The sequence below is a fragment of the Arachis hypogaea genome, chromosome 13 (assembly GCF_003086295.3).
Source record: "Arachis hypogaea cultivar Tifrunner chromosome 13, arahy.Tifrunner.gnm2.J5K5, whole genome shotgun sequence".
In the NCBI taxonomy this organism is placed as follows: domain Eukaryota; kingdom Viridiplantae; phylum Streptophyta; class Magnoliopsida; order Fabales; family Fabaceae; genus Arachis; species Arachis hypogaea.
Window position 1 is genome coordinate 134,164,097 of NC_092048.1, and position 27,434 is coordinate 134,191,530.

General features: G+C 34.4%; 2 protein-coding genes across 7 annotated transcripts; one reads left to right on the forward strand and one right to left on the reverse strand.

Moving 5' to 3' along the window:
• Positions 1-5,669: 5,669 nt before the first annotated feature.
• Positions 5,670-9,581, forward strand: LOC112733798 (protein RMD5 homolog). Of its 6 annotated transcripts, none has more exons than XM_072212671.1 (4): positions 5,957-6,104; positions 6,509-6,860; positions 7,078-7,321; positions 8,178-9,581. In XM_072212671.1, exons 3-4 carry the CDS (start codon positions 7,174-7,176, stop codon positions 9,392-9,394), a joined length of 1,365 nt encoding a protein of 454 aa, XP_072068772.1. In that variant the 5' UTR covers positions 5,957-6,104; positions 6,509-6,860; positions 7,078-7,173; the 3' UTR covers positions 9,395-9,581. The 6 variants fall into 6 exon arrangements, with proteins under 6 accessions (XP_025638669.1, XP_025638668.1, XP_072068774.1 ...); XM_029291735.2 differs by having other exon boundaries at positions 5,982-6,104; positions 6,613-6,860; XM_025782883.3 differs by lacking the exon at positions 6,509-6,860 and having other exon boundaries at positions 5,749-6,104.
• A 3,302-nt stretch (positions 9,582-12,883) lies between these two features.
• LOC112733799 (E3 ubiquitin-protein ligase WAVH1) lies at positions 12,884-15,457 on the reverse strand. The gene is made up of 2 exons (XM_025782886.3): positions 14,933-15,457; positions 12,884-14,846 (listed from the first exon to the last, which is right to left on the reverse strand). Exons 1-2 carry the CDS (start codon positions 15,191-15,193, stop codon positions 13,185-13,187), a joined length of 1,923 nt encoding a protein of 640 aa, XP_025638671.1. The 5' UTR covers positions 15,194-15,457; the 3' UTR covers positions 12,884-13,184.
• Positions 15,458-27,434: the final 11,977 nt, after the last annotated feature.

Genomic DNA, 27,434 nt, shown 5'->3' on the forward strand with positions numbered 1-27,434 from the left:
CAAACTTAGATTTAGTGAACTTTTTTTATCTGAAAGAACTACTAAAGAGTTTAGGCTATGCTGATTATGCTGCAATATACTGGTTAGAACCCACAACTCGAAATTTAAAATTTGGACTTCATGTGATTAAGGGAGATTCTGAGATAAATAATTTGAAAAACAGTTTCTTGGCAAGTGACTGTCTGGATTTTAATTTATACTTTAAATACCCAGTTGGTGAGTTTTGCTATGTTAACAAGGATTTAGGTCAAGCTGCCGGTCAACTTAATGATTCTTCTTCCTCATCCTCGTCTGGTGAAGATGACGAGAGTTCCGAGGATGAGGCATACAATCCTCCTTCAGATGCATGCGATGAGAGTAGTGACACTAATAGTGACGAAGATAGAATAAAGTTGAGGACGTCTATTAAAAAGAAGGTTGATGATGGGAAAGATGATTGTGGTAATGGGAAGGGTGGTGCTGACGAGAAGGCTGCTGGAAATGTGAACATAGACAAGAAGAAGGCCAATTCAAATAAATATGCTGGGAAGAGAAAGAAACATGCTAGGCCCAATTTTAGTCATAGTAGAAAGGGTAATGTTGGAGTTGGTTCAGGGGGCAATATAGGCGGACAACATACTGGGCTTAGTAGTTCTAAGGCCCAACCTAATTCTAGATAAGATAAAAGTGTGTCAAGTCACACTAAGGGTGTTGAGCCCATTATAGAAGAGGTTGATTCTGAAGAAGAGAAGGAGTATGTTTATGAGAGTAAAGCATTTGTCTCCCCTATTTCATTAGATGATGAGAGAGGTAATAAACACAAATGGCCAGAGCACAAAACCAGTTATGGCTATGGAAAAGTGTACTTTGAGTTGGGTATGGAGTTTGACACAATGGCTGAGTTCAAGGAGTGCTTGAAGGATTACTTTGTTTATGAGGGAAAGGAATGCCGATATATTAAGAACGAACGAGAAAGAATTAGGGTGACGTGTGCTGAAGAAGGATGTCCATGGTTAATCTATACCTTATATAATTCTAGAGATGGTTCAAAACTTTTGTAAATAACCATACGTGTGGGAGGGATTTTGGTTCTAATCTGGCTTACCGCAAGTGGGCTGCAAGCAAGTTGGTTAAGGTTTTGGAAACTCGACCGGACTTGACACCAAAAGAGGCTAAGGTGCACATGGTTGAAGAGTATAATGTGCAATTGCATGACAAGATGATTGCAAGAGCCTTGAAGGCTGCAAGGGAACAAGTAATTGGAAAAGAAGGAGGACCAATACGGTAAAATACAAGACTACTTGAGTGAGCTGTTAAGGAACAACCCAGGTTCCACTGCAATAATGTGGACAATACCTCAACCAGAGGGTCTGCCACTGTTTGATAGGCTTTACATCTCGCTTGAGGCTTGCAAGCTTGGGTTCAAGGCTGGTTGCTGGCGGTTGATTGGCCTTGATGGATGCTTTCTGAAAAGATATTATGGTGGACAACTCCTATCTGCAATAGCACAAGATGAAAATAATCATTTCTTTATTATATCTTATGCAGTGGTGGACAGTGAAAACACTGAAACATGGAAGTGATTTTCTAACAAGGTTGAAAGAAGACTTGGTTGATGTTTTCAATGAAGAACTGAATTTCATCTCGGACCAATAGAAGATAAGCATTCTATAACATGCTAAAGAGTATTATTAGTGAACTTTATTAGTGAAGTTTATTTATGATGCTTATGGTGTTTTGAATTCTGTTATAATATGTTTTAAATTTTGTTATCAGAGTATGATTCGTGAAGTTTATTTATAATGTTTATGATTTTGCTTAATTCTGTTATAAGAGTTTATTAGTGAAGTTTATTTAATTGTGTTTATAAGAGTATAATTAGTGAAGGTTAGTTATAATTCTGTTATAATGTGTTTTGAATTTTGTTATAAGAGTATGATTAGTGAAGTTTAGTTATGATGTTATGGTTTTGCTGAGTTCTGTTATAGGATTTTATTAGTGAAGTTTATTTATGGTGTTGCTGAATTCTGTTATAGGATTTTATTAGTGAAGTTTATTAGTGGAGTTGTGAGGAATTGAGATGCTATATTATGTGAAAAATGGCCAATCACAAGAGAAAACTAGCTAAATACAATGGTAAATTGACTTCTGTGCAACATATTAAGCTGGAACAGATTATTATGTCTGAAAGCAACAAGTGAAATGCAGTATGGAGTAGAGATAATGACAAAATTATCTATAAAGTTCAAAGAAATTCCCACAAGCTTTGTGTAAATCTCAAAGAGCACACTTGCACATGCAATGTGTGGCAGCTCACAGGTAATTCATGTATACTATGCTATCATTAGTTATATTAACTATATATATACCTATTCATTATGGTCTTTGATTTGTTAAAAATGTATGTAGGACATCCATGCAAGCATGCAGTTGCTACAATTTCTAGATTGAAAAACATGGGATACAAATCAGAAGACCTTGTCGATAAGTCACTGACAATGGATGCTGTCCAAGCAGCATACTCTTGTGTCATCCAACCAGTAAACAGTGAGAAATATTGAATCCCCAGTCCCCACAGATTGTCAATAAATCCTCCCTTCCCCAATCGTACGTCCAGCTGGCCGGCCAAAACTTAGGAGGATGGAATCTCTTATCGAAATGGTGATTGGAAATAAAGTTAAAAGATCGTGCTAAATAACTTGTAGTAAGTGTGAAGAGAAAGGTCATTATCACAAGACTTGCAAAGGTGCACCTAAGGATCCAAATTGGCAGTCAAAGGCTAAAAGAACAAAGAAGGCAAGCAAGACTCAATCAGGAACTTCCGTTGGAGCTACAACAAACAAGCAAGGACAACAACATAATTCGATGGTTGCATTTGTTATTTTTTGTATTCTATTTTTTTAATTTTGTTAATTCTGCTAGATCTGTTATGTGTTGTTGATTGCAAATTGCTAAATCTATATATTATATTTGCATCATCATTTTCAGGCAAAGGCAAAAAAGAATAAGAAAAAGATATCAAAAGTGACAGCCTCGCCCAATGCAGATTTTGTTGAAGAGATTGATTTATCTCAATTTGCATCCCATAATGATGGACCTGTGAGTATGTTGTTGTATCGGGAATGGATCCTCTCAATTGTTAAAAAAAATTGAGAGTGTAAAGTGTGATCTCTAACCCTTTATTGTTCTCTCTCTCATATTTATTTTTGGTCCCACTTATAAAATTATTGGTGGAAGATCACACTTTACTCCCTCAATTGTTAAAAAAAATTGAGAGGATCCATTCCCGTCCCTTGTTGTATCTGGTGACTTTAGTATTGCTCATTTTTTATGCTGAAAATGGTTATTTTATCTTGTGCAGGCTACTCAGCAAATTTTCAAACCTCCTGTTGGGTTCCGAATAAAACAAACCATTGTGAAGCCTCCAATACCACCCCCTCAAAACCATCTAGAGCCACTTGGAGCAGCTACCTCAAGAACATCCGGCAGCTTGTTTACCTTTATGTCAACACCTGGTTTTAGGCCTCCAACTCACACTTGAGGAGATTTATTAATGGATTGCAAGCACCAAGTGAAGACTCATATGTATTTTGCTGGTCTATAAGTCAAGTCATATGTAACTTATGAACTCAATTAATTATCTTTTGGTTCATTAATAGTTGTAAACTTATTCGCTGGTATATAAGTTAGACAACCAGTAATTTAGAGACATTATTTTGCTACTGCACAAACAATCATACTTTGGTGCTGAGTTTATTATAACAGATTATGAAACTATTTTAAATTGTGCTTATAGTTCCATCTTTACTATCATATAGCACATATGAAAATCATATTGTAGAGACTTTTTTTAGATTGATGAAACATATATTTTAGATTTAGCTTACAATGATTGTATATCCAAATTTTTATATATTCATCCATCAAAATATGTGATTACACATTTGTAGTATAATCTAATTTCTTTCAATAAATATCATTTCAGATTAAAGTGATAGCAAATTCATTAACATAAAATATAATCTTACACAGGTTTAGTTACATCTTAAAAGCATTACAAAACAACATAATTATCACAAAATGTCACAACTAAGGTTATGACAATTACTTAGAACATGTCCTAAAGACTAAAGCAATTATGATATCAATTATACCCAAAATTATAAGCCTAAAATATTTGAAGTAATATCATTCTATGTTCTACCTCCTTCATCCTACTACCTTGAGATCCAATTTTGATTTTTCAAATTCAATTTCATCTCTAACTCCTTCATTCTATGTTCTACCTCCTTCAATCTCCTTTTTATTAAAATAGCATTTTTAGAAGTAATATTCTCATCAATATTTTCTTGAACTAATATATTTAGCCACTTGAAATACTTGCAATGTGGGATGAGTGCTTGAAAAATTAAAATTTTCAATTGTAAAAATACAAAAATTATATAAAATTTTTAAACGTAAAAAATATACAAAAAAAAAGTATAACTTCATGCAAAAATTATAAATCAATACTTACATTGTAATTAGGGCATCTCAAGAAAAACCTATCTGGATTAAGTTTTGTACAAGATTGGAAGAGAATCGCATCAGTGTCACAGTGACATTTTGGAGGCATAAATTTCTTCTTTCTTGGCTGCCCAACACTTCCAGAAGAAAAGGTGCAGCTCCTACTCTCTTCGCCAACACTATAACCACACAGCGTGCGACTCCTAGTTTCTGAAGAATAATCTCCATGGCTCATGGTGGTAGCACAGTTAGGGTTCTACATAAGGAGGAATGAGGACGAAGCACTTAGGGTTGCTCATGTTCTACGCAAATAAAACACGAAGTTCTATTTTAAAAAATTGTCAGAGAATGGGTTGGGTGATTTATTAATATGTCAATATAGGCTGGCACTTAATAGACATATCACCATCTTAACGTGCCACGTATTCACGTTTCATTAACTCCAAAGATAGATTATTGACGTAGGGGCTAATTTGTCTCACGAAAAAATTTACCAGGGACAAAAAGTGGTTTATTTTTTTCTAAAAATCCGTTGTCCTTCGAAAAAATTGTCAAATATCAAATTGGGTATTCACTCTAATATTAATTTTGTAATTGAAAAAAAATAGTATATATATTTTTTCCTCACAAAAAAGTAATAAAACTTTATTTTATGAGTAAATATGTAAATTGATCCAAAAAATTTTAGATTAGATATTTTAGACCTCAATAAATTTTTATTTTCTAAAAATTCTTAAAAGTTACTATCCGTAGTGTCTCCCTTCACTTTTAATCAATTATATGCATATTGAACAAATAAAATTTTAATAAATTTATTATAAGATAATTAGATCCTTAAAAAAATATAATCCAAGACAAATTAATTTTTTTTAAACGATCCAAAAATCATTCTGTAGAATAAAAATTTGTTAGTGGCGATAGGCCAAAGATTAACAAGTTACTACATGTAAACAAGATTCACATATTCAAGATTTGTTTAAACAGATTAGTGAACTAACTACTAAATTAACTCAATTTAATTATAAAATATAAAATTTCTTAAAATTAATTTGGATATTTATTTATTATTTATTTATTGCCCATCAATTCATAGTAGAAAATCATTAACAAGCCCACCAACCACAGCTCCACTTTCCGCCTCAACATTGTCTTACTACCATCACCCCGATAGCCTCGTGTTTTTCAAGAAAATAAAAAATAAACAAAAAAATAAAAAAAATTTCTGAATTATTCATTCTCAGCAGTCAGCACAAAATAATTAACGAATTATTGGAGAGAAACGAGGAAAAAAAAATCTCAAGTCTCAACACGAATTAGAAAATCCCATATCTGTATAAATGTTTTGTTTTGTTAGATAAAGATTGGGCACTGGAGATAGTGGGCCAGAATAATTGAATGGGGGTTGATAGAGTGGGCTATGCACGTTGAGTAGAGTGGGCTTCAAGAGTAGGTAATCTCTTCTCGATGAATGGATAGATGAATGACACGTAAGCATTTCTTCTTACCACTTCCCTTCCAACACGCTTCTCTCTCTCCTCTTCTCTCCTCTCCTCTTCCTTCATTCCCTTCTTTGCCCTAATCAACAATCTCAATTCTCAGATCTCTTCCCTCCATTTCCAGTAAGCTTTCTCTCTCTCTGTCTTTTTTATCTCTCTAACTTCTTGGCTGAGTTTTCTTTGCGCTCCTAAATGCTTACTTTAATTTCTCGTTAGTTCTTTCTAAATTGCCCTTATTCGCTTCTTGTTTGTTTTCTTCAACTGTTGCTCCTCTTATTATGATCTATAATATAAGATAATCTATTTTTTATTTATTTGTTAGTCTTTTCTGTTGGAAAAAATTATGTATTTTGGATTTTAGCTTTCTTTATTGGGGTTTCCTTTTTGGACTATGCTAGTGCTGTTGCAACATTGATGTTTAATAGTCCTAAGTTATTCTTACTTACCCTTCCCTGTTGAAGTGATACTATTTTAGGGTTAAGCTGGGAGTTTTTTATATTAAACCGTTGCTGCTTTCTGTGATGTAGAGAAAATAAATTGACTCTATTTTGGGGTTTTGCATACTGGATTTGATGTGCATAGTAAGATGTTTGAAGAGTCATGTGAATATGCAGTGTTTTCTATTGAATAGCTGAACCTGAAACGCCTTTTACCCGCCTCGAAGCCTCCACAACTTGTAATCAACCTACATACTTATGTGCTTTAGATATCAGCGAAACGTACTTTTAGGAGCCATAGGTTTTATGAGTTTTCTTCCTAGAAAGTTTTGTTGATGTCACACTTGAAATGGGCCATGATTTATTCTGGAACTCTGATCTGATGTGGACTTTCACAAAGTCTTGGTTGATACAAGGGTATATGCTTGTAAATATTGATAAGGTACACACTGCTTCCAGTTGTTAAATTGGAATGATTCTTTTAAGTATTTAAATTGCTGAGAATTTATGCTTCAATTTTTTTGTTGAAAGGGGTATCTTCTTATGAAAGCAAAAGAATATGTATGTGGTTTTCTTTATTTTAATTTATTTTTATTCTTAAATTATTGATTACTTATCTACACCTGAGGTTTTGTTGATGTGGTGTTTTTTTGGTGTAGTATGTGATCCTTTGGTAGATTTTGTTGATAATTTTATTGTGAATATCAATACAACAACAACAAAGCCTTATCCCACTGGGTGGGTCCTGCAAACACATGAATAGAAGCTTCTCTGATTTATCAGAGCCAGGTTTCAATGAAGGCTTCTTGGTTGCCCTGGCTCACTTTGGAGCTATGCAAATTGCAAACATGCTTTTGAGAACCACTGGCACACACCCACAGAAAAAATGTTTCCTAGAATTAGGTTTGGCTTACTGATTAATCTTTAATGGCTATATTTTCGAAGCGAAGTTTTGTCTGGTTACTTTTGGGGTGTTACGAGTATATGTTCTGGCTAAGCATACTATGGAGCTGATTTTAGATTGGATTAAATTTCATTTACAATTCTAATGGCAATGTTCTCTATATTAGGTTTTTTTTTTTTTTTTGGGGGGGGGGGGGGGGGGATCACTTTATTCCTTTAAATAACTTTTCCTGGATGTTGAATTTCATCAAACCATTGAATTGGAAGGTCTGACTACTTAGATCAGGTTAAAAGTTCATAGAATTTCAAAAAGGTTATGATTCTTGGTTATTTGGCTATAATAATGTTTTTAAAAATTGAAATAAATGTCAAATATTAGATTATATATCTTTCAGTGTCCTTTTCTAAAATTTTTGCAGTATGCTTGATCTTCAAGATAATATCACATGACTTAGCAGTTATCTTTCTCGGCTTCAATGTTTTTAAAACTTTTTAAACAAAATAAGTGTACAAGAGCTACTCTTGGATTAAATAAATCCCTTCCCTTCAGCACGCATTGAACATCTGTTCTCTAATCTGAATTCTGACTGCTGTTATGTTGGGATGTTATAATTTGACTTCTTCCTGTTGTCTTTTGTGGGAGATGCATATCTTAGCTTCTGTTTGAGTTAATGGTTGTTCTTTTTTCTTTTTTTGGTTCCCACGGGGGGCTAAGCCTTCTGCTTTAGTTTCTCTCTTATAATTATGAAATTCTCTTTACCTTTTCTCTTTTGAGTTAAAAGATAAGAACCTGGAGCATAAACAGTCATTCTTAGATTTTAGAAGTTCATTCTAATAATGCCATGGACCTTTACAGGTGCATCGCATCTTAGCTTTTTGACGTCACAAATTGTAGATACTTTGATACTCAATATGGAGCTGAGTACTATTAAAGATGCATTTGATCGTGTCACAAAGAAGCAAAAGTTATCTAGTGCGAAGACTCAGGAAATGCTTGATCAAATCAGACAGGAAATTGAGAGTGCTTTAGACAAGATGCAGTCAGCCAATAACTCGGACCCTGAGCACAATTATAAAGCTGTCCTCAATGAGCTCAAGGCCAATTTGCTTAAAATTGCTCCCCTTAGCCAAATGGAAGGCACACAAAAAGAGCTAAATGTAGCACTCAGCAAGTATGGGAAGCTACTTGAGAAATATTTCAATCCTGATATATCAAAGGCTTATAGAAATATTGATGTTGATACACATACGTTAAACCAAATAATTGCCAACCATTTTTATCGCCAGGAACTTTTTGATATTGGTGATCATTTTGTGAGTGTGGTTGGAGAACCAGAATCTGCTTCCACTATGAAAGCTCCATTCCTAGAAATGTATCAAATACTTGAAGCCATTAAGAACCAGAACCTGGAGCCAGCCCTAAACTGGGCTTCAATGAACTCTGACAAACTTGCTCAAAGTGGATCTGATATTGTGTTGAAGCTTCACTCTATGCAATTTGTAAAAATACTTCAAAATGGAACTAGAGATGAAGCTCTTCATTACGCCCGAACTCACCTGTCTCCTTTTGCTTCCAGTCACATGGCTGAAATCCAGAAGCTCATGGCCTCCCTCCTGTGGACCGGAAAACTTGATCGGTCTCCATACCATGCATTATTATCTGGATCTAACTGGGACAAGTTGGCCGAGGAACTTAAACGGGAGTTCTGCAATCTCTTGGGGCAGTCATACAACAGTCCATTGAGTGTGACTGTAGCAGCAGGGGTTCAGGTTTTGCCGCCTCTCCTTAAATTTATGAATGTCATGGCAGGGAAGAAGCAGGAATGGCAGACAATGAATCAGTTGCCTGTGCCAGTTGAGTTGGACCGGGAATTCCAGTTCCATTCTATTTTTGTTTGTCCTGTCTCAAAGGAACAAGCAACCGAGGATAATCCGCCAATGTTGATGTCCTGCGGCCATGTCCTTTGTAAGCAGTCTATCTTGAAGATGTCGAAGAATCACACAAAGATGTTTAAGTGCCCTTACTGTCCCTTTGATATTGATGCTGTACAATGCAGGCAGCTATATTTCTGATGTTGAATAATTTGTATGAAACTCTGTTGTACAACTGAATCCACGTGTTGTTGAATAGTTCCGTTAAAGCATGGGCATTGGCATGCCAGTGTTTGGTGACTGCAAAATGCCATGCCAAATTGTGATGTCTGTATGTCTGTATGTCGAATAACATTTGTTGTAAATAGAAATTCTTTCAAGTTGGTTATGTCCTGCAAGTTCTTAATTTGAAGTCACCTCTCTCATATGGTAAAGCATTGATACCCATAAATTTGACTTTCCTATGGTTGGACGGTCATTTTATGTGTTCAATAAAATACCATAACGGGAAAATCTCACACACCCTAGATAGGTGATTTGTGCTTGATATACGTTAATTATTTTTACCAAATCCACTCAAGAATGTAGTGGATTAAGCCTAATAATTTTGAGCAACTTGTGAGGGATAACACAATTGAAGTTTATCTTTCTGTTAATCTGTCTTTTACTTTAATATAATATATGTCAGCTAAAGTTTACAAAATATTTTTCCTCTGTTAGGCGTTAAAATATCCTTTTTGCAATGATTCATGAGGCCAATGCAATACAGATGGAACATGATCTTGAAAATAATGTTGAAATCCACGTCAAAGAATAGCATAAAAAATTAAGTATACAGTGTAATGACTACATAGCTTACTCATATGCTAATTTTATGTTTAAAACAAGACAGCTATCCAACGTTCTCAACATTTTCCTTGATGCAAATTCAGTCTAACTTCTGTGGTTCACTAACAGGCTGGCTGGGCTAGATTAGTTTGACTAGTTAATTGACCTGATTAATATATCAGTTCTTTTTTATTTGTACGGACAGCACATCCATCTATGCTTAGATAGAAGAAGTATAAGCTAAGAGTGCACCTTTATTGGGATTTACATGATAGAAAATACTCCTTTGAGATGCACAAATGAAAGTAAATGCAACAACTCAGGAGGGCCATTTTATAGCGTAAACAAAATTAAAGAACTTTATAGAGCCATGAGTGGTTCCAACTTTAATTTATTGTGCCCATGATATAATGGGATCCTCATCTCAATTAATACAAACATGTAATGCTGTTGTCAATTCTTTAATATCTTATTTTCTTTTCTTTTCCCTTTTGATTCTTTATAAGATTTTCCGAGTACTATAATAGGGGAGTGGATCCTCTCCAGTGAATAAAAAACTGGATGGTGTGCAGTGTTTAATCTAACTATTCACCACATTCTTTCTCTTATTTATTTCTGGTCCTACTATTAAAATCAAAGGTGAGAGATTGCACTATATTTTGTGAAGTGTTGAAAAAACTGGAGATGATCCATTTCCCTATAATAGTTTATGAGTAATGCGAAACAAGAATGATGATGGGATGTTGAACAGTTCGGAGACAAGGAAGCGAAGATGATGTTATAGTGCTAGCAAAATAATATCTAAAATTATTTTATATATCATAATATTTATTATTTTATATATAATATTTGTAATTAAATGTTTATTATATCTAAATTATATAATTATTTTAGTAATAATTAATAAATATTAAATAAAATAATTTTAAATCGTTTGAATTAATTTTTTATTGTCTTTTAAATATTATCGTTATAATAATATAATTACATGCCATGAGGAATGAGGTGGGATTTTGATTTGAGATAAGGATGCTGGTGTTGATATTCGTGTTTTTTTTTAAAGCGTATGAAAAAGTAAATACCTTTTGAAATACAATGATTAGCACCATATTAACTTATTAAGAATCCAAGGGACCAATAACTATAGATGTGGATGTGGGTGTTTAATATTTACAAGATATACCTAAGCGCAATACATCTAAGTGAGAAATTCAAGAGTTTTTTACTATCACATAAGTGTAATTTTTAATATCGGAAATGTTTGGTAATGAAAAAGAATTAGTCAAAAATAGTAAAAATTTATTTTATTTAATATTTATTAATTATTATAAAATTAATAAATATTAAATAAGATAAATTTTGATTTTTTTTTGTCTTTTTAATATTATTGTTTTTAATACTAATGAAAAAGTTCTTAATCTATAAGATTATTTTAGAACCAGAATATGAATTAAACTATTTTTTTTAATTTTAAAAAAATTATTGTAAATAAATATTATGTTAAGTGTATATCAAAATTAATTATTAGTATAAAATAAATATTAAAATATAAAATACATATTAAAAATAAATTAAATTATAATGTAGCTATAAAAAATATATATAATGACTAATTTTAGTATACACAATATTTTTGTTAAATTTTGTTAGCATGTATTTTAAGAATATATTTTAAAAATATTATAAAAAAAAAACAATTTACTAAAAGTAATTAAAAAAGAAATTTTTTTCAATTTTCAATTTATTGAATGCATTAAAATAAATAATATATTACTATTAAAGTACACCTTTTAAATACATGATAACTAAATCCTAATTTGATATATCATTTTTTACTTTTACATGCTTCCATAGTTCCATCATCTCGTCTTTTTTGCTTTGCCTGAGATCCGTGTCACAAGTCGGATCCCAAAATTTTCCCATCAACATATGTCTTACTGTCAAAAACTCCGTTGGTGACGGAAAGCAAAACAAAGGGAACGCGTTATCGACATTGATGATTTGTCGCACAATGTAGTACCCTTTTGCTCCTTTTCTTTGTAAAGGGTCCACACGTGACACCGTCAAAACTTCATGACCAGATAAGATAAGTACTTCCAATAAAGGTAAATATACTATACCAATGAAATACAATTTGGCACAAAATCGACATACTCAATAGAAGGAGAATGATTAAACGAATCGAAGGGACATACTTGGTGGCATGCATGCATCTTATCTTCATACATAACCTTGTATTTTCGTTTATGAAAGAAAGAATGAATCTCTTCTCGTTAGTGGAGGATGTACGTTCTCCTTTAATTTCCATAATTCCATCACATATAGTTTTAGTTGCTTGCCATAATTTTGTATTTTTATCAAGTAATTCTGTAATTGTTAGGCACGAAGGAAGCAAATAAAACCGCACTACTGCACTAGCTTATAGTGTGCTATAAGCCACAAAACATGGATATAGCACTAAGAAAAATCAAGATGACAAGATCTTTACATCTGTACTTTCAGTATACGATGCAGATTCGGTTTCAAACAAAATCTCAAATTCAATGGGCTTAGATAAGAAAAATAATTTAAAAAATTCCTATGCCAAATTTCTTAAAAGGAAAACAACATCAATTCTGAATTGTTCACTCCGTAAAGTGCCAAAGTACTTGACATTATTCTTTGTCCGTATGTGAAACGAGACACACCACCTTGCTTTGAACCCACCAGACACAAACAAAAGAACTTAATGGCTCATCGTGCAGACGTACGAAATTGCTAAAGCAAATTATATCATTCTCCTTCTTCAGAGATCAGACCCAAACGGCAGTTGCAATTTCACGATAGCGAAAATACATAACATGAAAACAATGGCTACAAAACTTTAACCTAAAATCAAATAGTCTCATTTCTTTTTCTGAATTTACTCCATACCCAATCACTCGAAGTGCTTCACTCTACAATGATTTCTGACCCCCTTCTATATAGAAAAAAAAAAGGGTCACCAAAAAAAAAAAAAAAGGGCCTAGCCGTTTGCTACTACTTATCCCTATTATTATGTTGTGGCTCTTGCTCCATCTCCACCACCGTGACTACAACTATACCATTTATTTATTTATTTACATACAAAAACTATATATAACTTCTATATTATATTTTTTTCGGAAACAAATGAAAATTACATTTAAAATCTGGCATTCTCAAATCCGTGCAGGTCACTGACTCTATTCATGGACTTTCTCATCTTAGCCAATTTTGCAAGTCGCTCTGCGGCACGCCAAGCTGACATTGGTGTAAACGGCTCCAGCTTCTCTTCCAAGCAATTGTTTGCACACGACTTTTGACTCTGAATTTGGCGCTTCAGCTGGCCTTGTTCAGCTTCAAGCCATTGCAGGAACTCATTGTCTTTGGGGCAATTTGATTCACGGCTTGGCTGAATCAGCAGGGTTTGAGCTGATGAGAGCAAGCGAACGGCTCCAGCCAAGTCATTTTTAGCCGACAATTGTCTTGACTCGGCTACAGCTCGACTGCTGATGTGGAGACTTCTCAGCCGTTCTATTGTTGTATCCGAAGATCCAACGGCATGAGGACGCGGAACCCTGACGGCACGCTCCTTTGAATGAACAAGCTCTTGGGTGAAGGGGTCGCGGTGTGAGCAACGTACGGAAATGATGTGGTGGTAGGTCCCACGGGCGATGGTTCCGGCTGGGACTCTAAACTCCACCACTAACTCCCTCTCTTCTTCGGCGTGGAGATCTCCAATGACGACGGAATCCGGTGAGAGAACGAGAACACCCGCAGAAACAGAATACACGGCAGCAATCTCCGTTGGCGATGAACGCGACGACACTCTCAATTCGAGTTTAAGGTCCTGAGCTGCCAAATTCAACACATTCCCTACTCGCTGAGCCAGCGCGCTATCCTGCCAACACGCGCAGTTGCGATCTGCTATTTCAAGATGAGAGAAACTCGTGGCAGATAACAGGCGGTCCTCACTATCGTTCGAGATGAGCACGATCTTTCCAACGGGATTCTTCTCCCTCCGGTCTTCCAGAACCTTTGCGGCCTTCTTCAGGGCGTCGTTCCTCGACGGAGCTCGGCCGCGGCTCCGCTCTACTGCAGCAAGAGCATCCACGACTCGGCGCGCGGCCCTCTGGCCCTTTCCGGCCATCCTCCGCAATGGAAACAGCCGCTTGGATCCGCCGGAGAACGCCACGACAGAGAGACGGTCGGTGGAGCCGAGCGACGATATCACGACTCGCATCGCACGCTTGAGCGCTCGAAGGTCCTCGGCGGACGAGACCCCGCCGACGTCGATCACCGCTACCAGATCAATCGGCTGACGAGGTGCCGCCGAATCACACGCCGGAGCCTTCACCTTGAGAACAGCGACGTAGGTATCATAGCTTCTGTTAGAGGCAACAATAGCAGCTTCCGGTGAGAAGCACACTTCAACCGTTCTTCTGGTTTTCAACGGCGAAGATGGGGACACATGGAAGCCTGGGAAATGCGTTGATATTTGATTTTCTTCGCCTTCGTTTTCTTCTCCGGATTCAGGTATGGGGACGAAGGCCGAAACAGAGGTTGGAGAGGCAAGGGGCTCGTCGTCGTTGTAGAGCTTAACGGACGGCGTCGTTTTGGCGTGTTGGTTGTGGTGCGGCGGGGTGTTTTCATCTGCTACGGTAAGCTGCTTCCAGGTGGCACTGCATACGGGACACGTGAGGAGCTGGCGCATCCTCACGTGAGCAGCGATGCATGGGAAGTGAAAGGTGTGAGAGCACTCCGCTGTGAAAATTGCGGTTCCTTGTCCAGCTTTGACCCCCTGCGTACATATTCCACATCGGTTCTGAAAAATAACAACAGAACGTTAGAATTATACTAAAATAGTAATAAATAATGAAGCGTGAATGTGGTGTGTTATTAAATTGGTACCTTGGAAAGGCGTAAGGTGGATTTGAGAAGGTATGAGAAAGTTGAGGGAGTAAGTGTAAGAGTGGTGTTGTTGGTCAATTGAAGTTGACTGGGGCTGTTGGGAAGGGAGCAAGTGGTTCGGCATTCAAGTTTGGGGCTGTAAGAATCTGAGTTTGGAGTTGATGGGTTGGAATAAAAAGTGAGGTTGGGATCGTGCTTGTGGGTTAATGCATTGGCTTTGGGCATGGATGTGCAAAACGTCTTTCTCCACCCTGTTACCATTCTTCTTCAGACTCAGCTGGATGACTAGACTCAGACAACACTTTTCTTCTTTTATCTCCCTATTTTTCTTTTCTTTTTCTCTTCTCTATGCCTTCCTATACTTCCCTACCGTCCTCTATTTATATAATCATCTTATTCAAGTCTTTATTTTCAAACTTTCAAGTTTCAACAAACCAAAATAAATAAACAAAATAAGTAAAATAAAATTAAAAAGAGCCCATTTGCTCACTATGTTTGGTTTAAAAAAAAAGGACTAGGGTCAGCAACTTTGTTAAATTTTGGCCAGCATGTAACCAATAAAGAAAAGTGAGCTATTGAATGAAATCTCACACCATTAAAACCATCATTGATGGCTATTTGATGGTTACAAATCACAAAAATTGATGGCCCTAATATTTCTCTTAAAAAAAATAAGAGGAAGAAAAAAAAATGAAAGAAAAATTAATAATTTTTTTTGTTTGGATGCTAAAAAAAATGAAAAAGAAAAAAAATTTTATGTAAGTCCTACTAAAAATTTTTTTTATCCATTATAAGTAAGAAAATAAGAAAAGAACAATTATCTTTTATGTATTTATAATGTTACCTATATTATATTATTATTAATAGTTATCAATATAAATTTAGTTTTAATAATTTTAATATATTATTATAATAGAGATTTATATTTAAATATTATATATGTATTAGATAAATAATTTAAATCAAATATAAATAAATGAAAATATTTATATTTTATTTTATTATAAAGATATTAATGTAATTTTATACTATTATGATTTTTTTTTTATTTTTTTTATTTAAACAAAAAAAATTTTTTTCTATTTTTTTTTATTCATTTTCTCTTCATCTAAATCACACACAAATAATTTTATTTTTCTTTTTATTTTCTCTCTTCTCATTTTTTTTCTTCTTATTTTCTTTCCTATATCCAAACAAAATCGCATTTCACTTCATAATATCCTTTATTTTCCGCTTATCAATACTATAGAAAATCAACAAAATATTAGGTAATCTAGTTAAGCTGAATCAGTTTATAATATAATTCGTTTTCAAAGATCGGTTGAACTTAGCTAATGAGTTATAACTCAAATGGCATAGACTCTCCATACTCAATTAAGAGGTCACGAGTTCGAGTCATATATCGTTCGAGTCTTCATATCTTTGGTAAAAAAAAAAATCGGTTGAACTTTTATTTGAACTAAGAAAACAATCGATATTGATTAGTAAAATTAAAATTAATTTACACGAAATTTTTTTATTTTATTTTATTTTGTTTTGTTTATTTGGGTAGTATGCATAACTGCCACTATACAAGTTAAAATGACACGCATTGATTAGTGAAAGCTCAGTGTTATGGTTTCATGCCTTCATCCCCTTACAAAAGTTTCTCTGATAATAAAGAATAACAAATAAAACAGTTGAATTAAAACCATTTGTTAAAAATATTTTAAAAAGTACTCAATTAAGGTTTTCAAGAGGAACAAATAAAAAAGAAATCGGAGTATATTTAAATAAAAAAATACATTAAAAATTTAAATTTTTTATAATTTTTAATAAACTTTTTTTTTAATTTATAATCTTAATACGTATACTTAGAACACAAGTTAAATAAATCTAATAATAATTAATATATTAAACCATTCTTTGATTTTGTTATGTTAAGTTTACCATAAATTTAAAAACTAAAAGACAATATTTTGAAAAGAAAAAAGTACTAATATAAATCCTGTTTAACAAAATTCTTATACTAATGCTATACAAATCTGTCTTAATAATTGTTTGTGATTAGCTTTAAATTTAACTAAATGGCTGGCTACCCTTCGATCCTAGTAAATCAGTTTAGGATATATAAATTGATTTATATAAAATAAAACATCTTATTAAATCAGTTTAACATAAATTAAATTATAATAAAATATTATTTTTTACTAAATCAATTTAATTTAAAACAATTTACATGATAAGAGTAAATCAATTTAACTGAAAATAATTTACCATAAATATATACTAAATTAGTTTAAATTGGATTAATTTTTATAAAAATAATTTCTAAACAAAAATAAAATCAGGATAATTGAATAATATTAAATATCAAACAATTTAAAATAGTGATTTACTAAAATTAACCAATTACCCATTATAAAGTTTAGAAACACGTGCCCTAACGTGAGTAGTACTATATTGGAGGTAAGAGTAAAACGGAGACCAGTGCATTGGTATTAACATGGCAACTGTAAAGTGAGGGTTAATTAAGTACCTAAGTTACATGTAAGAGAAGATTTTGAATATCCAAATACTAATATTTTATGTGAAGAACATTCATTTTATACATTATTTTTAAATTTAAGTATATAGATGTTATTATATAAAAGTAAAACTTTTATCTTCTCCTTATAAACATTCATAATATTTAAAAAATAAATAAATATATATTCAATCTAACCTATAAAGTACGACGCTTTGCTTTGCTGAGTTATTGTATTTACATATCGGACACATTTTAGACAATACTTTTTGACATTTGTCCAATACGCGTGTCTACTGTAGCCAATTGTATCTTAATAAAAAATAAAAAACTCTTCTTCAAATATTTTTGAACACACTTAAATACTATCACGTATTTACGTGTCAATCTAATTTTATTATTAACACATATTTTTAAAATAAATTAAAAAATTAATTTATATTTTAATAAATATAAAAAATTAAAATATCATTAAAATTTATCTAAAAAATACTTTATATGTATTCGTGTTATTATACCTTATCAGATTTTTAAATTTCTGTGTTAACACTTAACGTGTTCTTTATATATTGTCTATCTTTATATAAATTATGTAATTATCAATAAAAAATATCTCAATTTTTTTATAAATATATACTTATCTTTCTTAACTCAAAATTATGCCATTTGGAGCGATCAAATAACCCAAACTTTTGACAACAAAACAGTTTGATTTAGATTAAAAACAACACATGTATATATCAGCATATAAATAATTAAATGCTATTTTATCATTTATTTTGGTTAAGAGTTATATGGTCATAGACAGAAACCAAAATTAGGAATTATTTTAAGAAAAAACACTGAATAAAGTCAACGTGCCCTCCTTGGAATTATGGATTTTGGCAACAATAGGGCTGTGAGTTAGATAGTAATTAATCTAATTTCGATTTTCTCATCTTTATATACATTATTCCTCAACGTTATCTAATAATTTCTGTATAGCTGGGTTCTTTATAGAGTATAGAATTAAATAACTCCCTTAGTACTCTTCGTGAAAATTAGTAAAATTAATTTTAGAAAATAAATAAATAAATAAATAAATAATTAAATAAAATAAAAGATAATAAACAATTCTAGTTTATAATTTTAGAATTTTAATGGTTGAAAAAAAGAAGAATTATATACTTCTAATTGACGGATGGTTCATATTGAAGAGAATCACCTATAAATTGAGTTTTTCTTTAATTCATTTCAATCAAGTCATTCAAATAGAATAACATAATATTTTTTTGAGTAATTTTCTCCTATATATGATAGAGAGAAGTGTGTTCTCCTTTTATCAAGAGAGAGTGTTATTGTAATCTCCTTCTGATAGAAAGAAGTTGTAATTTTCAAAGAAAGTTATTCAATTGTTTCTATATTTTATACAAATTTCTAATTTTTACATCTCTATATTTTACTGTGTCATTTGTCTGGTACCTAACAGTGGTATCAGAGCCAAAGGTTGCTGATTAATATTTTTTTTGCTGCGAGTTACCGTCTAAAAAAAATGGCAGCAAAGTATGAAATTCCAAAATTCAGTGGGAGTAATTTTTTCATATGGAAATTGAAGAATAAAGCTATTATGAGAAAAGACAATTGCGTTACAGCAATTGAAGGTAGACCCACTGGAATTACAAATGAAAAATGGAAGGAGATGGACAATAATGCTTTGCAAACTTACACTTGGTACTAGCTGACTCAGTTTTATCAAGTGTAGCAGAGAAAAAGACAGCAAAAGAAATTTGGGATACTCTCACCAAATTATATGAAGTCAAGTCACTTCACAACAAGATATTCTTGAAGAGAAGACTTTATACTCTTCGAATGAGTGAGTCCACATCGGCAACGGATCACATCAACAATCTAAATACGCTATTTTCTCAACTCTCATCGTTGGAATATACCATAGCGGAAAACGAACGTGCAGAGCTCTTACTTCAAAGTCTACCAAATTCATATGATCAGCTTATCATTAACTTAACTAATAATGTTTTGACTGATTATCTTTCTTTTGATAACATGGCTGCTGCGGTTCTTGAACAAGAATCTAGGCGCAAGAATAAGGAAGATAGATTAGAGAGCTCAAAACAAGCAGAGGCTTTGTTGATGAAAAGAGGAAGATCAATGGAGCGTAGTTCCAGTGGGAGTCAAAGTAAGAAGTAGGTCAAATGCTACAATTGTGGTAAGAGATGGCACTTCAAGAAAGATTGTTGGAATAAGAAGAGTATAGAGAAGGTTCCAGAAGGATCAAGTTCTCAAGGATGTGTTGCGAGCACCTCTGATGATGGAGAAATCCTGTATGGCGAAGCAACAATTGGTTCTAAAGGCAGTAAACAGCTCACTGATGTTTGGATTGTTGATTCAGGAGCAACATGGCACATGACTCCTCATCGTGATTGGTTTTGTACATATGAACCAGTCTTGGAAGGATTGGTATTTATGGGAAACGATCATGCCTTAGAAATTGTTGGAATGTGTACTGTCAAAATAAAAATGTTTGATGGTTCTATTCGTTCACTTCAAGGGATAAGACACGTGAAAGGCTTAAAGAAGAATTTGTTGTCGATTGGGCAATTGGATGAACTTGGTTACAAGACCTATATTAAAGGTGGGATCTTGAAAGTTGTTAAAGGAGCTCTTGTCGTAATAAAAGCAGAAAAGATTGCAGCAAATCTATACATGCTTGTGGGAGATACTTTGCAAGAGGCAGAGGCATCAGTTGCTTCAACAAGCCAAGAAGAAATGACAATGATATGGCATTGCAAACTAGGCCACATGTCAGAACGAGGCTTGAAGATTCTTGTAGAACGTAATCTCATTCCCGGGCTCAAATTGGTAAACTTACCATTTTGTAAGCACTGCGTTATAAGCAAACAACATAGATTGACATTTGGTGGATCAACTGCTCGGAGCAAGCACATATTGGAGTTGATTCATTCTGATGTATGGGAATCGCCGGAAATGTCCCTAGGAGGAGTAAAATATCTTATATCATTTATTGATGATTACTCTAGGAGGCTATGGGTGTACCCGATCAAGAAGAAGTCAGACATATTTGCGATGTTCAAAGAGTTCAAAGCAAAGTTAGAACTTGAATCTGGAAAGAAGATCAAGTGTTTAAGGACAAATAATTGAGTAGAATATGTCAATGGTAATTTTCTAACATTTTGCAAGTAAGCAGGTATTCAACGACAATTCACAGTTGCATATACGCCTCAGCAAAATGGTGTAGCAGAGCGAATGAATAGGACTCTCTTAGAAAGAGCACGAGCTATGTTGCAAACTGCAGGCTTAGCCAAGTCTTTTTGGGTAGAACTGTTAAAACTATCTGTTATGTGATAACTCGGTCACCACCAACTGCAATTGGGTTGAAGACACCAATGGAGATGTGGCAAGGTAAGCTACCTAATTATTCTTCTTTACATATATTTGGTTGTCCTGTGTACGTGATGTACAATTCCCAGGAAAGAACAAAGTTGGACCCAAAGTCTAGAAAATGTATATTCTTGGGTTATACTGACGGAGTTAAGGGGTATCGCCTGTGGGACCCCACTGCCCGCAAGGTAGTTGTCAGTAGAGATGTGATATTTGCAAAAGATGAATTGCAAAAAGAACAAGAAAATGAAAGCACTGTTAAAGAGATAACCACTATTCAAATAGATGAAAAATGCAGAGAAGATGATCTTTCTGAAGTAGAACCACAGCACGAAGAACAAGAAGCAGAGGCCAATGACATAGAAGTTCGTCGATCCACTCGACAAAGAAGAACACCATCATGACACTCAAATTATGTTTTGACAAACCATGATGCATATTGTCTTTTGACAGAAGATAGAGAGCCAACAAATTTTGTGGAGGCTATTTGCAATCCAGACGCTTCTATGTGGATGACAGCAATGCAAGAAGAAATTGAGGCATTACATAGAAACCATACTTGGAAACTTGTTGAACTTCCATCAGGTCGAAAAGCCATTGGTAACAAATGGGTTTACAAGATCAAACGAGATAGTAATGATCAGGTGGAACGATATTGTGCAAGATTAGTTGTCAAGGGATATGCTCAGAAAGAAGGTGTTGACTTCAATGAAATATTTTCTCTAGTGGTGAGACTAACTACTATTAGAGTAGTTTTGGCTATGTGTGCTGTATTTGATTTATATCTAGAGCAATTAGATGTAAAGACTGCTTTTCTTCATGGATAACTTGAAGAAGAGATATATATGCTGCAACCAGAAGGTTTTGAAGAACAAGGAAAAGAAAACTTAGTTTGCAGGTTAACTAAATCTTTGTACGGTCTAAAGCAGGCGCCAAGGTGTTGGTACAAGAGATTTGATTCTTTCATTATTAGCCTTGGATACAACAGACTTAGTTCAGATCATTATACCTATTATAAGAGGTCTGGTGATAATGATTTCATCATTCTGCTGTTGTATGTAGATGACATGTTGGTGGTAGGTCCCAACAAAGATCAAATCCAAGAATTGAAGGCACAGTTAGCTAGGGAGTTTGATATGAAAGACTTGGAACCAGAAAACAAGATTTTAGGGATGCAAATTCACCGAGGCAAAAAAGATAGGAAGATTTAGCTATCGCAAAAGAATTATTTGAAAAAGATCTTGCAATGCTTTAACATGCAAGAATGTAAGCCAATTTCAACCCCACTTCCTATGAATTTTAAAAAATTATCCTCAAGTATGTGCCCTAGTAGTGAACTAGAGATGATGGACATGTCTCGAGTGCCGTATGCATCAGCAGTGGGAAGCCTTATGTATGCCATGATCTATTGATGAGCGGATAATTTATACGCTTTTTGGCATTATTTTTAGTATGTTTTTAGTAGGATCTAGTTACTTTTAGGGATGTTTTCATACATTTCTGGACTTTACTATGAGTTTGTGTATTTTTTTGTGATTTCAGGTATTTTCTGGCTGAAATTGAGGGACTTGAGCAAAAATCAGATTCAGAGGTTGAAGAAGGACTGCTGATGCTGTTGGATTCTGACCTCCCTGCACTCAAAGTGGATTTTTTGGAGCTACAGAACTCGAAATGGCGCGCTTCAAATTGCGTTGGAAAGTAGACATCCAGGGCTTTCCAGAAATGTATAATAGTCTATACTTTGCCCAAGTTTAGATGACGCAAACTGGCGTTCAACGCCAGCTCTCTGCCCAATTCTGGCGTCCAGCGCCAGAAACAAGTTGCAAAGTGGAGTTCAACGCCCAAAATGACACAAAAGGTGGCGTTCAACTCCAGGAATGACCTCTACACGTGTAACACTCAAGCTCAGCCCAAGCACACACCAAGTGGGCCCCGGAAGTGGATTTATGCATCAATTACTTACTTCTGTAAACCCTAGTAACTAGTTTATTACAAATAGGACTCTTTACTATTGTATTAGACATCTTTTGATCATTTTTAGATCTCTAGACCTCCATGGGAGGCTGGCCACTCGGCCATGCTTACCCTCTATTCACTTATGTATTTTTAACGGTAGAGTTTCTACACTCCATATATTAAGGTGTGGAGCTCTGCTGTTCTTCAAAGATTAATGCAAAGTACTACTGTTTTCTATTCAATTCATCTTATTTTGCTTCTAAGATATTCATTCGCACTTCAACCTGAATGTGATGAACGTGACAATCATCATCATTCCCTACGAACGCGTGCCTGACAACCACTTCCGTTCTGCATTAGATTGAATGAGTATCTCTTAGATCTCTTAATCAGAATCTTCGTGGTATAAGCTAGATTGATGGCGGCATTCATGAGAGTCCGGAAAGTCTAAACCTTGTCCGTGGTATTTCGAGTAGGACTCTGGGATTGAATGACTGTGACAAACTCAAAACTCGCGAGTGCTGGGCGTAGTGACAGACGCAAAAGGATAGTAAATCCTATTCCAGTATGATCGAGAACCTCCAAGATGATTAGCCATGCAGTGACAGCGCATTGGACCATTTTCACAGAGAGGAATAGGATGCAACCAACGACAAGGGTGATGCCTCCAGACGATTAGCCGTGCTGTGACAGAGCATTTGGACCATTTTCCCGAGAGAGATCAAAAGTAGCCATTGACACCGGTGACATCCTTACAAACAGCCAGCCATAGAAAGGAGTAAGACGGATTGGATGAAGACAGCAGGAAAGCAGAGGTTCAAAGGAACAAATGCATCTCCATACGCTTATCTGAAATCCTCACCAATAATTTACATAAGTATTTCTATCCTTCTTTTATTAATTAATTTCGAAAACCCCATTACTATTTTATATCCACCTGACTGAGATTTACAAGGTGACCATAGCTTGCTTCATACCAACAATCTCCGTGGGATTCGACCCTTACTCACGTAAGTTATTACTTGGACGACCCAGTGCACTTGCTGATTAGTTGTGCGAAGTTGTGAACCATGGTATTGGCATCATGTTTTTGGCGCCATTACCAGGGAAAGAAAGAGCAATGAATTTTACATAATCAAAGTGTAATCACAATTTCTGCGCACCAAGTTTTTGGCGCCGTTGCCGGAGATTGTTTGAGTTTGAACAACTGACGGTTCATCCTGTTGCTCAGATTAGGTGATTTTCTTTTTGTTTTATTTTCAAAAATTTTTCAAAAATCTTTCAAAAAATTTTCCCTTGTTTTCGAAAAAAATTTTTAAAATAAAAATGTTTTCAAAAATATATTTTTATTCAAAATTTTTAAGAATGAATTCTAGTGTTTCATGAAGCATGTGAAGCCTGGCTGGCTGTAAAGCCATGTCTAAATTCATTTGGACTAAGGCTTCCAATTTGTTATCAAGAGCAAGCTAGTTGGTGCTAATCCACCTACTGCTGTTCATGATCTACCTGTTACATGCTAAAGCTTGGCTGGCTATTAAGCCATGCCTGACCCTTTGATTGGAGCTTTAGACTAAAGAGCATAAGATTCCTGGAATTCATATTAAAAATTTTGGAATCCTTATTTTTGTTTTTCAAATAATTTTCGAAAAAAATACAAAAAATTAGAAAATCATAAAAATCAAAAATATTTTTGTGTTTCTTGTTTGAGTCTTGAGTCATGTTATAAGTTTGGTGTCAACTGCATGTGCATCTTGCATTTTTCGAAAAAAATCATGCATTCATAGTGTTCTTCATGATCTTCAAGTTGTTCTTGGTAAGTCTTCTTGTTTGATCTTTGCATTTACATGTTTTGTGTCTTTTCTTGTTTTTCATATGCATTCTTGAATTCTTAGTGCCTAAGCATTAAAGATTTCTAAGTTTGGTGTCTTGCATGTTTTCTTTGCATTAAAAATTTTTCAAAAATGTGTTCTTGATGTTCATCATGATCTTCATAGTGTTCTTGGTGTTCATCTTGACATTCATAGCATTCTTGCATGCATTCATTGTTTTGATCCATAACTTTCATGCATTGCATCATTTTTCTTGTTTTTCCCTCTCATCATAAAAATTCAAAAATAAAAAAAAATATCTTTCCCTTTTTCTCTCTTAAAATTTCAAAAATTAGATTTGACTTTTTCAAAAATTTTTAAAATCTAGTTGTTTTTATGAGTCAAATCAAATTTTCAATTTAAAAAAATTTTATCTTTTTCAAAATCTTTTTCAAAAATCAAATCTTTTTTCAATTTTTTTAGTTATTTTCGAAAATTTCAAAAATATTTTTCAAAAATCTTTTTCTTAATTTTACATCATATTTTCGAAAATAACATCATCAATTAATGTTTTGATTCAAAAATTTTAAGTTTGTTACTTACTTGTTAAGAAAGATTCAAACTTTAAGTTCTAGAATCATATCTTGTGATTTCTTGTGAATCAAGTCATTAATTGAGATTTTAAAAATCTAACCTTTTTCAAAAACTAATTTCGAAAATCACTAACTCTTTTTCAAAAATTATTTTCGAAAATTCTCTCCTCCTCTCATCCCCTTCTATTTATTTATTCATCTACTAACACTTCTCTTCATCTCACATCACTGCTCCTATCCTCACCCTTGTGTTTGGATTCTTCATTCTTCTTCACCCCTATTCCTTTTCTTCTTCTACTAACAATAAGGAACCTCTTTACTGTGACATAGAGGATTCCTCTTCTTTTCTTTTTCTCTTCTCTTTCTTATGAGCAGGGACAAAGAAAAAGGCATTCTTGTTGAAGCTGATCCAGAACATGAAAGGACTCTGAAGAGGAAACTAAGAGAAGCTAAATTACAACAATTCAGCAAGGACATTTCAGAAATTTTCGAACAAGAAGAGGAGATGGCAGCCGAAAATAATAATAATGCAAGGAGGATGCTTGGTGACTTTACTGCACCTAATTCCAATTTACATGGAAGAAGCATCTCCATTCTTGCCATTGGAGCAAACAATTTTGAGCTGAAACCTCAATTAGTTTCTCTGATGCAACAGAACTGCAAGTTTTATGGACTTCCATCTGAAGATCCTTTTCAGTTCTTAACTGAATTCTTACAGATATGTGATACTGTTAAGACTAATGGAGTAAATCCTGAAGTCTACAGGCTCATGCTTTTCCCTTTTGCTGTAAGAGACAGAGCTAGAATATGGTTGGACTCTCAACCTAAGGATAGCCTGAACTCTTGGGATAAGCTGGTCACGGCTTTCTTAGCCAAGTTCTTTCCTCCTCAAAAGCTGAGCAAGCTTAGAGCGGATGTTCAGACCTTCAAACAGAAAGAAGGAGAATCCCTCTATGAAGCTTGGGAAAGATACAAGCAGCTGACCAAAAAGTGTCCTTCTGACATGCTTTCAGAATGGACCATCCTGGATATATTCTATGATGGTTTATCTGAGCTATCAAAGATGTCATTGGATACTTCTGCAGGTGGATCCATTCACCTAAAGAAAATGCCTGCAGAGGCTCAAGAACTCATTGACATGGTTGCTAATAACCAGTTCATGTACACTTCTGAGAGGAATCCTGTGAATAATGGGACACCTATGAAGAAGGGAGTTCTTGAAATTGATACTCTGAATGCCATATTGGCTCAGAACAAAATATTGACTCATCAAGTCAATATGATTTCTCAGAGTCTGACTGGAATGCAAGCTGCATCCAACAGTACTCAAGAGGCTTCTTATGAAGAAGAAGCTTATGATCCTGAGAACCCTGCAATAGCAGAGGTAAATTACATGGGTGAACCTTATGGAAACACCTATAATCCATCAAGGAGAAATCATCCAAATTCTCTTGGAAGGATCAAAAGCCTCAACAAGGCTTTAATAATGGTGGAAGAAACAGGTTTAGCAATAGCAAGCCTTTTCCATCATCCACTCAGCAACAGACAGAGAATTTTGAGCAGAATTCATCTAGCTTAGCAAACTTAGTCTCTGATCTATCCAAGGCCACTGTAAGTTTCATGAATGAAACAAGGTCTTCCATTAGAAATTTGGAAGCACAAGTGGGCCAGCTGAGTAAAAGGATCACTGAAATCCCTCCTAGTACTCTCCCAAGCAATACAGAAGAGAATCCAAAAGGAGAGTGCAAGGCCATTGACATAAGCACCATGGCCGAACCTGTAAGGGAAGGAGAGGACGTGAATCCCAAGGAGAAAGACCTCCTGGGACGTCCAGTGATCAATAAGGAGCTTCTCTCTGAAGAACCAAAGGACTCTGAGGCTCATCTAGAGACCATAGAGATCCCATTGAACCTCCTTATGCCATTCATGAGCTCTGATGAGTATTCCTCTTCTGAAGAGAATGAGGATGTTACTGAAGAGCAAGCTGCCAAGTTCCTTGGTGCAATCATGAAGCTAAATGCCAAATTATTTGGCATTGATACTTGGGAAGATGAACCTCCCTTGTTTACCAATGAACTAAGTAATCTGGATCAACTGACATTGCCTCAGAAGAGACAGGATCCTGGAAAGTTCATAATACCTTGTACTATAGGCACCATGATCTTTAAGGCTCTATGTGACCTTGGTTCAGGAATAAACCTCATGCCCCTCTCTGTAATAGAGAAACTGAGAATCTATGG

Excerpts from the sequence above, each read along its gene's own strand:
- LOC112733798 (XM_025782883.3), top strand. The coding sequence starts at position 7,174 with ATGAATAGAAGCTTCTCTGATTTATCAGAGCCAGGTTTCAATGAAGGC. Across the intron at positions 7,322-8,177 it reads AAAATGTTTCCTAGAATTAG|GTGCATCGCATCTTAGCTTT; the intron begins GTTTGGCTTACT and ends GGACCTTTACAG.
- LOC112733799 (XM_025782886.3), bottom strand. The coding sequence starts at position 15,193 with ATGGTAACAGGGTGGAGAAAGACGTTTTGCACATCCATGCCCAAAGCC. Across the intron at positions 14,847-14,932 it reads CCACCTTACGCCTTTCCAAG|AACCGATGTGGAATATGTAC; the intron begins GTACCAATTTAA and ends GTTATTTTTCAG.